This window comes from Macaca nemestrina, chromosome 11 (assembly GCF_043159975.1).
Source record: "Macaca nemestrina isolate mMacNem1 chromosome 11, mMacNem.hap1, whole genome shotgun sequence".
Lineage (NCBI taxonomy): Eukaryota > Metazoa > Chordata > Mammalia > Primates > Cercopithecidae > Macaca > Macaca nemestrina.
Window position 1 is genome coordinate 20,525,604 of NC_092135.1, and position 13,672 is coordinate 20,539,275.

At 37.1% G+C, this 13,672-nt stretch overlaps 1 protein-coding gene across 16 annotated transcripts in view; it reads right to left on the reverse strand.

Annotated features, from left to right (window-relative positions):
- Nucleotides 1-13,672, reverse strand: part of LOC105492641 (zinc finger RANBP2-type containing 3) — a 294,136-nt gene that overhangs the window by 125,434 nt on the left and 155,030 nt on the right. For 15 of the 16 annotated variants that reach the window (XM_071072653.1, XM_071072657.1, XM_071072652.1 and 12 more), the window contains 2 exons: nt 12,594-12,825; nt 8,176-8,261 (listed from right to left, as the gene is read on the reverse strand). In XM_071072653.1, coding sequence (XP_070928754.1) covers nt 8,176-8,261; nt 12,594-12,825 — 318 coding nt within the window. The remainder of the gene's footprint in view (nt 1-8,175; nt 8,262-12,593; nt 12,826-13,672) is intronic. The other variant, XM_071072667.1, reaches the window with a different exon arrangement.

The following is a 13,672-nucleotide window of genomic DNA, read 5'->3' on the forward strand; positions in this document are numbered from 1 at the left end:
AGTCCCAGCTATTTGGGAGGCTGAGGCAGAAGAATTGCTTGAACCCGGGAGGCGGAGGTTGCAGCAAGCAGAGATTGCACCACTGCACTCCAGCGCAGGCAAAAGAGCAAGACTCTGTCTCAAACAAAAGAAAACAACAAAAACAAAAATATAATATTAGGGAAGACCAATATGTCTTCCCACAGCATACTTTTTGAAGACAGCTGCTGATAACAGGATGCTTGGCTGGGTTATCTATATGTCCTCTTTGTCTATGTAAAAGACTATTTATTAAAGTTGCCATTCCCTAAGTCTTCATTACTTCCAGGGGGAAAAAGAAAACATAAAAGAAAGTGAGATAGAGTAAGCCATTTAAACTTACCAAGTGCTTACAAAATGACAGAGGGGAACTGGGTGATCTCCAAAGTCTTTTAGTTTTAACAATTGATCATACAATGTGCTAATGGTTGACAACTGAATATGTTGCCTTCTCCAAATCATATTTGTATTTATAGCTTCCTCTAAATATAACCCTGTAAAGTGAATGATGTAAGGCATTTTGGATAAGAGATGTTCTGGCTGAGTAATACTTCTGCTGTCTGTCTCAAGTCAAACCAGGTAGTTGGTTACCTATACCCTGACTTCTCATCCCTGAACTACATTTGCAGTAGTACATTTCTGTTTGTCATTACTTAGGTATTTAATACACTTTATAAAAGCAAACCCCTTGCTGAAGCTTCACTTAACTTATTTTGAATACAGTCATGACATTTCAAATATAAAATATGGGTCTAGAACTGAATAACTAACCAAAATTTGCATTCTGCAAAATTATAGTGTGAAAATGACACCTTCACAGAATCAAAACATTATGGAAAAATATATAGCATTCCACAGACTAACTTAAAATGCCAGGAAGTGACTTGAGCTGAATTAGAGTCTATGGAACCATAGTGCTTTCAAGGTAAAGAAGTAAAGGAATAACATAAAACTTCTGAAATGGAACCTGAAAGAAAATGCCTTTTGAGAAGCATGATATTAATCTTGAAATGGCTTTCTCCAGAAAACAGAACATGTCCTCCACAATCATAAAGCATTTCACAGAGATGAATTTTAATCTCTTAATGAAACAGAGTAGGCATTAAGTAAGAAAGAGACAGGTGTACTGTCTCTTTCTATTGTCATATGACAAGTCCTAGTCATGAAACAGAAAAAAGAAATGCTTATTGACCACATAGGTTGTTCCAGACTCTAGAAGATAAATACAGATAAGTATGTTTATTTTATGTCGGCAAACTTTTGGCATTTATAGTCTGCAAGAATTATGATTAAGAGCTTCCCAACAATACCCAGCACCATGAAAAAAAAAAAAAAAAGACCTATGATAGGAACAAAATGAATATTTAGAAATAATGTGCCAGGAACCATGGTTTTTGGCTATAAGCAACTGAAACTCTGAATCAAGACCGCTTAATAAAAAAAGGAATGTTTTACAACATGAATAAAAGGAATTCAGAGTCCAGAAAGGCTCTTGGATTGGTCAACTCTTGGATTCCTTGCACCTCTTCACTGTGCCATTAAAAAGCTTGCCTCATCTAAACCCGATACCCAACATGGTCAGAAGACAGCTACCAGCAGCAGGTAGGACAACATGCTTCTTTGTTCATATTCAGCTTAAGATGCTTATCTTGTCCTCCATCCTTGAAACAAAGCCCTTCTTCAGCATGCTTGGCACATGACCAACCCTAGACCACTAACAGTTGTCTGAAGAATATTATGTGCTAACTGGCTTAGAATGACCAGAATCCACCAGCGAAAAAGGATACAAAGTCAACTTTCCCAGAGTCCTATAGATTTGTATATATACCTGAAGTAAATCAGGAATCTGTTTGGAAGGAAGACGGGGTAGGCAACTTACAGTGTTTACTACATTTGTTACTGTTTATTTCCAAGTGGAGGGAAGGGATATTAATTTGTGGCACTGTAGCAAAATCATTATAGTCATTTCCATGTATTGTTAAAAAAAAAAAAAAAAACACTTGGTAAAGACTAAAGAGTTAGTACTTTGGTCAAACTGGCATCTAAATGGATTTATAGTTTAATCAGAACTGATGTTAGCAAATTAATTATGCCCCCAGTTACCAGAAAAACAACTAAGAACTTTGTGTCATAAAACTCTCTCAGTCCAAGTCACAAAACTATATTAACTTAAAATTCTTAATAGAAAGTAGCCAAATTATACTGGTTTGTCTATTTTTTTCTTTAAACAGAAGTAGTAAAATAAATGTAACAGTGTCAGTTACGTAAAAACTCCTCTTAGCATTTCACTTATAAGAAGAATCCCTATTTTGCTCATGATTTTTAAAGTCAATATGAAGGAACCAAACTTTAAGCTGGGAAAGATTACCCAAAGCACTTAGTTCAGCCCTTTTATTCCAGAAGCTCCAAATCTAAAGTATAAGAAATCCTTCTCCAAGATGATTGTGCTGCGTGTTTTTTAATACTATGTCAATTTTCAGAGCAATTTTAAGTTATATCTGAGTAACCCTATTAGTTTGACAACATCTGTGAATTTAGCAGATGAATAATGTTATTCATGTCAAGAAGTTACATGGATCTAGCATACAAAAAAACCCCCCAGATCTAGTATTCAATAATTGAATACACATTGGATATCATGTGCCAGGTGCCATGTTAGCCACTGGGAATAGAATACTGGAAAAAACAAGTGTTCTGCCCTCAAAGAGCTTCTAGCTAGTAACTCACTCCAGTGAGGAACACAATGCAGGTCAAATTCCCTATCAAACTGATCACATGCCACTGCAAAGTGGTCTCTTGTTATAAATCTCCAGCCAGCTGGGTAATCACATTATGCTGAACAGTTAAACTAATAGCATGCAAAGTGGACTCCACAGTGCCCAGTGGCTTCTATAGAGAAGTCTCAGAGACTGTCAGTTGGGTCAGGGGCATCAGAGGTTACCATGTTGACAATTTCAAGGTATCTAGGGAAAATCAGTGTGTGTGTTTTACACATACACGTTTTAAAAAATACAAAAGATAACAAAATTTTCTGTAATTTCCTTTTCTTTCAACACTATATCTTAGAAATAAGTTGCATCAAGATTACACAGTATTCCATTGTATGGATGTACAATAATTTACAGTAAGTTCTCTACAACTAGTTGTTATCCAATCATGTATTATTTATTAAACATGCAATTTAAATTTTGCATATGTGCATATGTGTGTATGTGTATATCTATATGTTGTGTATTTAATAAATATGTGAACACACATGTATAAGAACATACATGAACAATTACATAAAATAGTATATATGAACAAGTATAGGATAAACTTAAATTTTAATTGCTAGGTTAAGTGTATGGGCTTTTCAATGTTTGGTAGCTATAGTGAAATTTCTATTAATAGATGGTATAGGTCAGGCAGGGTGGCTCATGACTGTAATTCCAGCACTTAAGTGTGCTGAGGTGGGAGGATCACTCGAGCTCAGAGTTCCAGACAAGCCTGGGCAATGCAGTGAGACCCCATCTCTACAAAAAATTTTTAAAAACTGCCAGGTGTGGTGGCTCACGCCTGTAATCCCAGCACTTTGGGAGGCCAAAGCGGGCAGATCACCTGAGGTCAGGAGTTTGGGACCAGCTTCACCAATGTGGTGAAACCCGTCTCTACTAAAAATACAAAAATTAGCTGGGTGTGGTGGCACATGCCTGTAATCCCAGCTACTTGGGAGGCTGAGGCAGGAGAATCGCTTGAACCCGGGAGGCAGAGGTTGCAGTGAGCCAAGATCATGCCACTGCACTCCAGCCTGGGTAACAGAGCAAGACTCTGTCTCAGAAACAACAACAACAACAAAAACACACACACAAAGAATTAGCCAGACATGGTGGATCCCTGTAGCCTCAGCTACTAGGGAGGCTGAGGTGGGAGGATCACTTGAGCCAAGTCAGCTGAGGCTGCAGTGAGCCATGACTGTGCCACTGCACTCCAACCTGAGTGACAAAGCAAGACCCTGTCTCAAAAAAAACCCCAAATAGATGGTATAGCCATTACATTCCTTTCAACAATGTAAGACAGTTCTTTTTTCTTCATATGCTCATTGATATACTGTTTTGTTAAACGTTATAATTTTTATAACTATAATAGTTAAAAATTTGTCTTACTATAGTTTCAATTTACATTTCTTTTATCAATTAGATTTATGCAGGCAAAACCTATTTGTATTTCCTTTTCTATCAATTATTTGTTTACATTTTTTGCACATTTTTCTCAGTCATTGAAATTAGCCTTCTCTTTCATTTGCAACACATAAATAATTTTTCCTTAATTAGAAATTTCTTTTTACTTTATATATATTTTCCAGAAGGGTGACACCTTTGAAATTCTTACACAATCAAATATATTCCTTTTTATGACTTCCCTACAACAAAGTTATAAAAGAAGTCCTCTGTTTTATTTAGGGTTTTATTTAATAATGTTTAAATATTTCACTCATCTGGAATTTATTTATCCTTCAGAAGGATACAAAAGAAAGTGCCAACACTGGTTATATGTGAAGGGAAATGGTTGGCTGAGAGACAAGAGTGGAAGAAACACTTACTTTTTACTTTCGTATAATGTACATGTAAATCTAGCCAATAAAAATAAACAATTTCAAAAGAAGAGGGGAAAGAATCCCTTTCCCTTTTTTTCTTTAAGACAGAGTCTTGCTCTTGTCACCCAGGCTGGAGGGCAACAGTGCAATTTTGGCTCACTACAACCGCCACCTCCTGGGTTCTAGCGATTCTCCTGCCTCAGCCTCCTGAGTAGCTGGGATTACAGGTGCCCACCACCACACCCAGTTAATTTTTGTATTTTTATTAGAGACGGGGTTTCACCATGTTGGCCAAACTGGTCTCGAACTCCTGACCTCAGGTGATCCACCCGGCTCGGCCTCTCAAAGTGCTGGGATTACAACAGGCATGAGCCGCTGTGTTGGGCCCCCTTTTTATACTCTAGTGTTTCATAACTTTCTTGACAATTGTTGCTTATTTATTTTTTCAAATAAGCAATATTCAGAATCAATTTTCTGGATCTACAAGGAGAATATTCTTATTTGAATATATTATATCTACAAATAAATTCAGAAAAAAGTAAAATCTTGGCTGGGTGTGGTAGCTCACGCCTATAATCCCAGCACTTTGGGAGGCCGAAGTGGGCAGATCACGAGGTCAGGAGTTCAAGACCAGCCTGGCCAACATGGTGAAACTCCCGTCTCTACTAAAAATACAAAAATTAGCCAGGTATGGTGGCACGCGCCTGATTTTAGTGTTTCATGTGGTAGTTGTTTTGGGATTGAAAGACACCCATAAACATATACACACATATATATGTAAAGACACACTTACACATATATACCCTAAATTTATTAAAACTGTAATCAAGGGTAAATGTTGGCTGGGCGTGGTAGCTCACGCCTGTAATCCCAGCACTTTGGGAGGTTGTGGCAGGTGGATCACCTGAGGTCAGGAATTCGAGACCAGCCTGGCCAATATGTGAAACCCTGTCTCTACTAAACATACAAAACAAAACAAAACAAACAAACAAAAATTAGCGCACGGCTGTAGTCCCAGCTACTCGGAGGCTGAAGCAGGAGAATTGCTTGAACCTAGGAGGCGGAGGTTGCAGTGAGCCATGATCGTGCCACTGCACTCCAGCCTGGGCGACAGAGTGAGACTCCGTCTCAAAAAACAAAAACAAAAACAAAAAAACCCCCAAAAATACGGGGAGGGTAAATGCTATATTTTACCTAAGGACTTCCCAGCACGTATAGAGATGATGAGGTTTCTCTTTGTCATTATTAATATGGCGAATTATATTGATATGTTTCTTAATATTCAACTTTCCTTGAATTCCTAATGTGAAAGTCATTTGCATATAATCAATATATTAGGTTTTTAATGAGTTTCTGGATTTCATTAATCTATTAATATTGAGGATTTCTGCATTTGTAGACTCGTTTTCATTTTTGTGCTATCTTGTCTGATTTTGGTATTAAGTGTTTGACTTCATAGAAACAATTTAGAAGAATTTTATCTTTGTACTTTGGAGCTCTTTAAAAAGCATCAGAAAACCATGACCATGTGGTGTTATTTAAAGGAATTATAAAAAAAAAATGCATTGGGAAAAAACCATGAGAGACTCATATCACATACAAAGAGATTATTTTTGTAATATATAAAGATATTCAGCATATCAAGAAAAAAGCCAATACATTTAGAAGACAGGGCAAGCAGCACGCACAGACAACTGACAGAAAAAAAGTACAAGTAACACGTATGTGTGAAAAAAAATGCTCAAATGCATTTAATGACATAATGGACAAAAGTGTATTAAAGCTACTATCAGTTCACATTGGCCAAGAATAAAATAATTTATATTTCACTATGTTTGAAAGGTATGGAAAAAGAAACAATCTGGCATAGGGCTGGTAGAAATATAAAAAGCTGTGTCTTCCATGGAGCATGATTTGGAAAAATCTAATAATATAAAAATGCACATGCCCTTTAAACTAGCAATTTCACTTCTATAACTTTATCTTAAGATTTTCTTCCCCTGTGTATATGGCATGAAATATGAAAATAGCTAACAACTATCGAGTACTCCCTACGTATGGTCACTGTTCAAGCACTTTATAAATATTAGGTAATATAAGTCTCATAATAACTCTCCAAGGCAGGCATAATACTTTGCCATTTTTTTTGAGCTGAAGAAACTGAGGTATGAGGAGATAAAGTTACTTTTCTAAAATGAAGCATTCCACAATAGTAGATGTGAAAATAAAACACATTAGAGTGGTCTAGCTCTAAATTTCCATGTTCTTCAGAACTATAAAATACTACCTCTCAACATGTGCAAAGATATTCACTGCTGCATTGTATGCATAGCTATATACTATAAACGTCCACTAAGAGTAGACTGCATAAATAAATTCTAAACGGTATAATAGATGCAGCATTTAAAATGAATATCAGGCTGGGCGTGGTGGCTCATGCCTGTAATCCCAGCACTTCGGGAGGCCAAGGCAGGCGAATCACCTGAGGTCAGGAGTTCGAGACCAGCCTGGCCAACATGGTGAAACCCCATCTCTAGTAAAAATAACAAAAATTAGCCGGGCATGGTGGCGCATGCCTGTAATCTCAGCTACTCAGGAGGCTGAGGCAGGAGAACTGCTTGAACATCAGAAGCAGAGGTTGCAGTGAGCCGAGATTATACCACTGCACTCCATCCAGCCTGCGCAACAGAGAGAGACTCCGTCTGAAAAAAATACTATAAAATAAAATAAAATGAATATCAAAGCTCTTTGAGTAACTGATATGGAAAGATCTACAATACATACTAGATGAAGAAAGCGAGCTGCAGAATAATACACAAATTGTGCTATATATGTTGAAATAAAATGAAGTAATATTATACACATATAATCATGTTTTGTATTATACATGCTTGCTCACCCAAAGAGTATCTTCAGAAGGATACAAAAGAAAGTGCCAACAATGGTTACACGCGAAGGGAAATGGTTGGCTGAGAGACAAGAGTGGAAGAAACACTTTTTACTTTTGTATAATGTACATGTAAATGTAGCCAATAAAAATAAAAAATTTCAAAAATAAAAAGTAGAAAGCAAAAAATAAAAATAAAGGAAGACTTTGCCATTATCTATTACTTTTATTTATTTTACATATAGTTCATCCACCTATACATAATAATCCACCAATTGCCGGGCGCGGTGGCTCAAGCCTGTAATCCCAGCACTTTGGGAGGCCGAGACGGGTGGATCACGAAGTCAGGAGATCAAGACCATCCTGGCTAACATGGTGAAACCCCATCTCTACTAAAAAAACACAAAAAACCAGCCGGGCAAGGTGGCGGGCGCCTGTAGTCCCAGCTACTCGGGAGGCTGAGGCAGGAGAATGGCGTAAACCCAGGAGCCGGAGTTTGCAGTGAGCTGAGATCCGGCCACTGCACTCCAGCCTGGGCAACAGAGCGAGACTCCGTCTCAAAAAAAAAAAAAAATCCACCAATTATTTCATAGCTACCACAAATTTGTAAAACACTGGAATAAAGAATGATTAATAAAGCAATGTTCACAGTAAATATGTAAGGAAAAAGCTTATGGAAAATAGTTTGTCTTACCTGATGCGTGCATTACAGTATCTTTTTGCATAGTCGGTCCATCTTCCAAATTTTTGTGGAAAGAGAGCTTCAATCTGCATGAAAAGCTATAACAATACAAGTGTTCATAATATGTTGCAATATTTTCAAGTAAATTATTATTACAATGATAAAACCATTTAACAAAATAGTAGGAAGTATAAAAGAAAATCCAACTCTTTCTTTCTCAAGTCCTCTCCCTTTTATTCATCGGGGTAATCATCATGTGTTGTATAAATACACATTTTTCTATGTTGATATAAGCATACATTTATTCACATAAAGAGGATCATATCATATATATTGTTACACAACTAGAATTTTGTCCCATAAAACATGTCTCAGACACTTTTAAAGTACACGTGTCTATTTTTATTTAGTTTTAAAGCCTTATATAAACAATATAATAATAATGCACTATTTAAAAACTGAATGGCATTCTCAGCAAACTATCGCAAGAACAGAAAACCAAACACCGCATTTTCTCACTCATAGGTGGGAATTGAACAATGAGTTCATTCGGACACAGGAAGGGGAACATCACACACCGGGGCCTGTTGTGGTGTGGGGGGAGGGGGGAGGGGGGAGGGGGGAGGGATAGCATTAGGAGATATACCTAATGTAAATGACGAGTTAATGGGTGCAGCACACCAACATGGCACATGTATACATATGTAACAAACCTGCATCTTGTGCACATGTACCCTAGCACAAAAAGTATAAAAAAAAAAAACAAAAACAAAAACAAAACTGAATAGCAACCCATTATGATGTAGATGTACTGTAAAATATTTAAACAGACTCCTGATATTGGACATATAGGCTATTTCCAGCATTTTATTTATTTGTTTTTGAGACAGAGTCTCGCTCTGTCGCTCAGGCTGGAGTGCAGCGGCGCAATCTCGGCTCACTGCAAGCTCCGCCTCCAGGGTTCACGCCATTCTCTCACCTCAGTCTCCCGAGTAGCTGGGACTACAGGTGACCACTCCCACGCCCGGCTAATTTTGTTTTTGCATTTTTAGTAGAGACGGGGTTTCACCTTATTGGCCAGGATGATCTCGGTCTCCTGACCTCGTGATCCACCCGCCTCGGCCTCCCAAAGTGCTGGGATTACAGGTATAAGCCACCACGCCCGGCCTATTTCTAGCTTTTATGAAGTTACTAATACTAACAACTTCATATAACTTTGTGTGTGTGTGTGTGTGTATATATATATATATGAATATATAGGTGTAGTATATCTATTAATCATCTATCCATTCATCCATCCATTCATTCATCCATCCATTTGCATTTCTATTAGAGGTGATGTAGGATTATATTTAGAAATGGAATAGCTGATTCTAAGGTATATACTGTTTTAAAGTTTGATAATGTTACCATGTTGCCCAGTAAGATTATCCCAATTTACACTCCCATCAATAGTATCATGAAACATTTTCATTTTTACAACTCTGATAGGCTGCACAGAGTACTGTCTCATTATTTTAATATATTTTTTAAAACCAACAGCTTTATTGTGACATGTAATTCATATACTATTCAAACTTTTAAAGAACATAATTCAGTGGCTTTCAATAGATTCACACAGTTGTGCACCAATCATGACTAATTCTATAATATTTTTATCATCCCCCAAAAAACCTCCATACCCATTAGTAGCCACTGCCTATTTCTCCTCTCTTCTAATTCTGCCACCTACTAATCCACTTTCGGTCTCTATGACTTGGCCTATTCTGGGCATTTCATATAAATAGAATCATACAATATGCAGCCTTTTGTATCTGGCTTATTTCACCCAGCATAGTGCTTTCAAAGTTAATTCATGTTATAGCATATATAGTATTTCATTCCTCTTTAGGTCCAAATAATTCCATTGTATGGCTATATCACATTTGTTTATACATTCATCAATTGATGAGTATTTTACTTGTTCCCACTCTTTGAATATCATGAATAATGCTACTATGTAACTATACACATGAGTATATAATTTCTGGTGAGAACTTGTTTTCAGTTCTCTTGGGTATACACCTAAGAATAAAATTATTGGGTGATACAGTAACGTTTTAAGTAACTCCTAAATTTTTCTAAAGTGACTTCAGTGCTTTATGTCCGTTTAATATGACAACATATTCAGAAATAACCAATGGGCCAAAGAAGAAATCACAAAGGAAATTAGAAAACACTTTGAGATAAGGGAAATTGAGAACACAGCATACCAAAACATGAGTTGCAGCAAAAATAGTGCTAAGAGGGAAATTAATAGTTGCATATGCCTATGTTAAACAAGAAGAACTCAAATCAATAACCTGATTTTTCACCTTAACACACTGGAAAAGTAAGGGCAAACAACACACAGCAAATGGAAAGAAGGTCACAATAAAGATTAGAGTGGAAATAGACTGGGCGCGGTGGCTCAAACCTGTAATCCCAGCCCTTTGGGAGGCTAAGATGGGTAGATCACTTGAGGCCAGGAGTTTGAAAGCAGACTGGCCAACATGGTAAAATCCAGTCTCTACTAAAAATACAAAAATGTGCCAGGCGTGGTGGCACGCACCTGTAATCCTAGCTACTCGGGAGGCTGAGGTGGAAGAACTGCTTGAACCTGGGAGGTGGAGGTTGCTGTGAGCTGAGATCATGCCACTGCACTCCAGCCTGGGCAACAGAGTGAGACTCTGTCTTAAAAAAAAAAAAAGAAAGAAAGAAAGAAAGAAAAACAAAATGAGAGAACTCACACTTCCTAATTTCAAAACTCCTAACTTAGAATTTCAAATTTTATATTGTTTTTCTTAAAAAAAATCCCAAACACAAATTGTACAATCATTAGGACTCACAAAATTGGTATTTACCCTTGGTTTGAATAGTGGCTACCATAGGTGAAGAGTGAAAAGTAATGACATGTGATAAGAGTAGGATGTAAGAGCCACTGTTGTATTGTCAATGTTCTATTTCTTATGCTCGATAATAAGTAGATGAGTATTTATTTTGTTATCATCATTTAAAATGTATGGTTTTTTTTTTTTTTTTTTGAGACAGAGTCTCACTCTGTCGCTCAGGCTGGAGTGCAATGGTCAGATCTCAGCTCACCGCAACCTTGGCCTCCTAGGTTCAAGTGATTCTCTTGCCTCAGCCTCCCGGGTAGCTGGAACTACAGGCCAGGCCACCATGCCCAGCTAATTTTGTATTTTTAGTAAAGATGGGGTTTCACCAATGCTGGCCAGGCTGGTCTTGAACTTCTGGCCTCAAGTGATCCACTCGCCTCAGCTTCCCAAAGTGCTGGGATTACAGGCATGAGTTACTGAGTCCAGCCTACTCACTGGACTCAGTAGGACTGAGTATCTTGAAGGATATGTTTCATGATTTTTTTTTAAAGGATATAATCACCCCTATTATTCAATGACATAATTTGGGGACATATGTCAATTACTTGGAGCTACAGCACTGTCAGTGGGTATCCAAGAGAAAAAACTGTAAAAGGTAAAATTAAACATTTTATCATCACTATCTATGTACTTTTATATGTATCTCACAAGATTTCCAGGATAGAATTGAAAGTAGAGCTTAGGTAATACTGTTAGACAGGCAATGATAATAGCTGTCACCCAGGCTTGGCTCAAAAATTAACATAATATTGGCTACCATATGTTGAGTGACTATGTGACAAGGCACAGGGTGAGGTACTTTCAAAGCAGTATTACCTTTAATTCTCCCAGCAACCCTACAAGACAACCCATGTTTTTCCATGATTCAGTGTTCATTAGTAAACAGAATTTCCTTAAGGAACACTAAAACTTACAGACATTTCTTCCATCATGTCTTCTTCCTAACTCTTTAACCACTCCATATACTACCCATCTCTTAGAGTAGCAAAAGCTAAATGGGATATCAAATGCATGCCTTATTCTTTCATTCTAGGCAGATACCTTATCTGGTCTGCACATAAGCTTTAGTTTCTCTTTACTTTCCCAAATGTGAATCTTAAAGTGAAAGAACAGAAAGAAGTTCTGCAATGCAATGTAAAAGAAATAAGGTAGATTCAATCCCAATCCTAAGCAGCTTATAATGTAAAATAGATAGGATAAATGAAGATTAAGACCATAGAAGAACCTCAGGAACACATTGTGAAGAATATTATACAGTTGTACTATGTATGGAAGCCTTATCATAAAGATAAAAGCTGTTTTTTATACACACCTACAAGCCTGGCTAAAGTTTAAATGTAAATAGATTAAAATAGCCATGATAAAACATACGTACTATCTAGAAATTCCCAATGTACTCCTCTAGCATTTGAGGCATCTAATTTGAAATCAAAAATTGCAAAACAGGTGGTTAATTCAATATCCCTCCTACCTCCCTTCTCTTCTTTTAAGTTCAGAGTATAAGGATTGTAATACCTCTTCAGGCCTTCCTAAAGCTGGTGTTCCTGTAAGAAGAATGGCTCGTCTGGCTTTCTGTACTACTGGCAATAAAATCCTGCTGCGAGTTGCATTTCTGGATTTCATGTAGTGTGATTCATCCACTATAACTACTTTGAAGTTCTGGTTATTCAGTGCATCTATCAAAGTCTCTGCATCTGCGGTTAAGAGACCATAACCCAGAACTGTCACTTTACTGGTCGATATTCTCCTAGAAAAGAAAATCCATGTACTTAAAAAATATCTCAGTAATGACGTTATCATAAACAATACAACTCTATTGTGAAAAAACACACAGGAGAAGAAAGCAGAATAGAGGAAAAATAAAAGGAGATGGTACTATTACTGAAACTCTTAAGATTTCACAATCCTCAAATCTAATAAAACAGGATCCAAAATTTACAGTCTTGCATAACCAAAACCAAAGTTTTAGTCAAATGATCTTTGAAAGATTTTGACATCCAACAAGTCACATTACGTTCTGACAATATTTGCTTCTGTGTACCTAGGATCATGCATAAAATGGATAATTAAATACTAGTTGACTCTTAATGAAACCTTCACACAAATAAGATAGCAGTTTTTCAATCCAGATGCTACTGGTATTTTGAGCAGGACTAAGTGAAGCTCTGCGGTGCACTGAACAGCCCCTCCTGCTCAAAATACCAGTAGCAGAACAGATGTACAGGGCTGTTGAGTGCATTGCAGAGTTTCACTTCCTGGTCCTATCCATTAAGGGACAGTGGACAAGTCACTGTGACAACAAAAAAGTTCCTGGACCTAAGGTGATGAAGTGTGAAGTGTGGTTAGAAGAGGCGGGTACCACCTCACATCAAGAGCCATTGAGCTAAAATGATCCCTGATCTTCAAATTTCTATAATTCACACATCTGTAATATTCTTTATCTTGCTGTCAATAAATTATTCATTTACATATTTATGTCTGTTACCATATCATGAGATTGGTAAGGGCAGGGAATGTGTCTTACTCATCTTTTAGTAGTATTCATACACAGTGCTATGATCCCAAATAAAGTTTGTAGAATGAAATAGACAAAT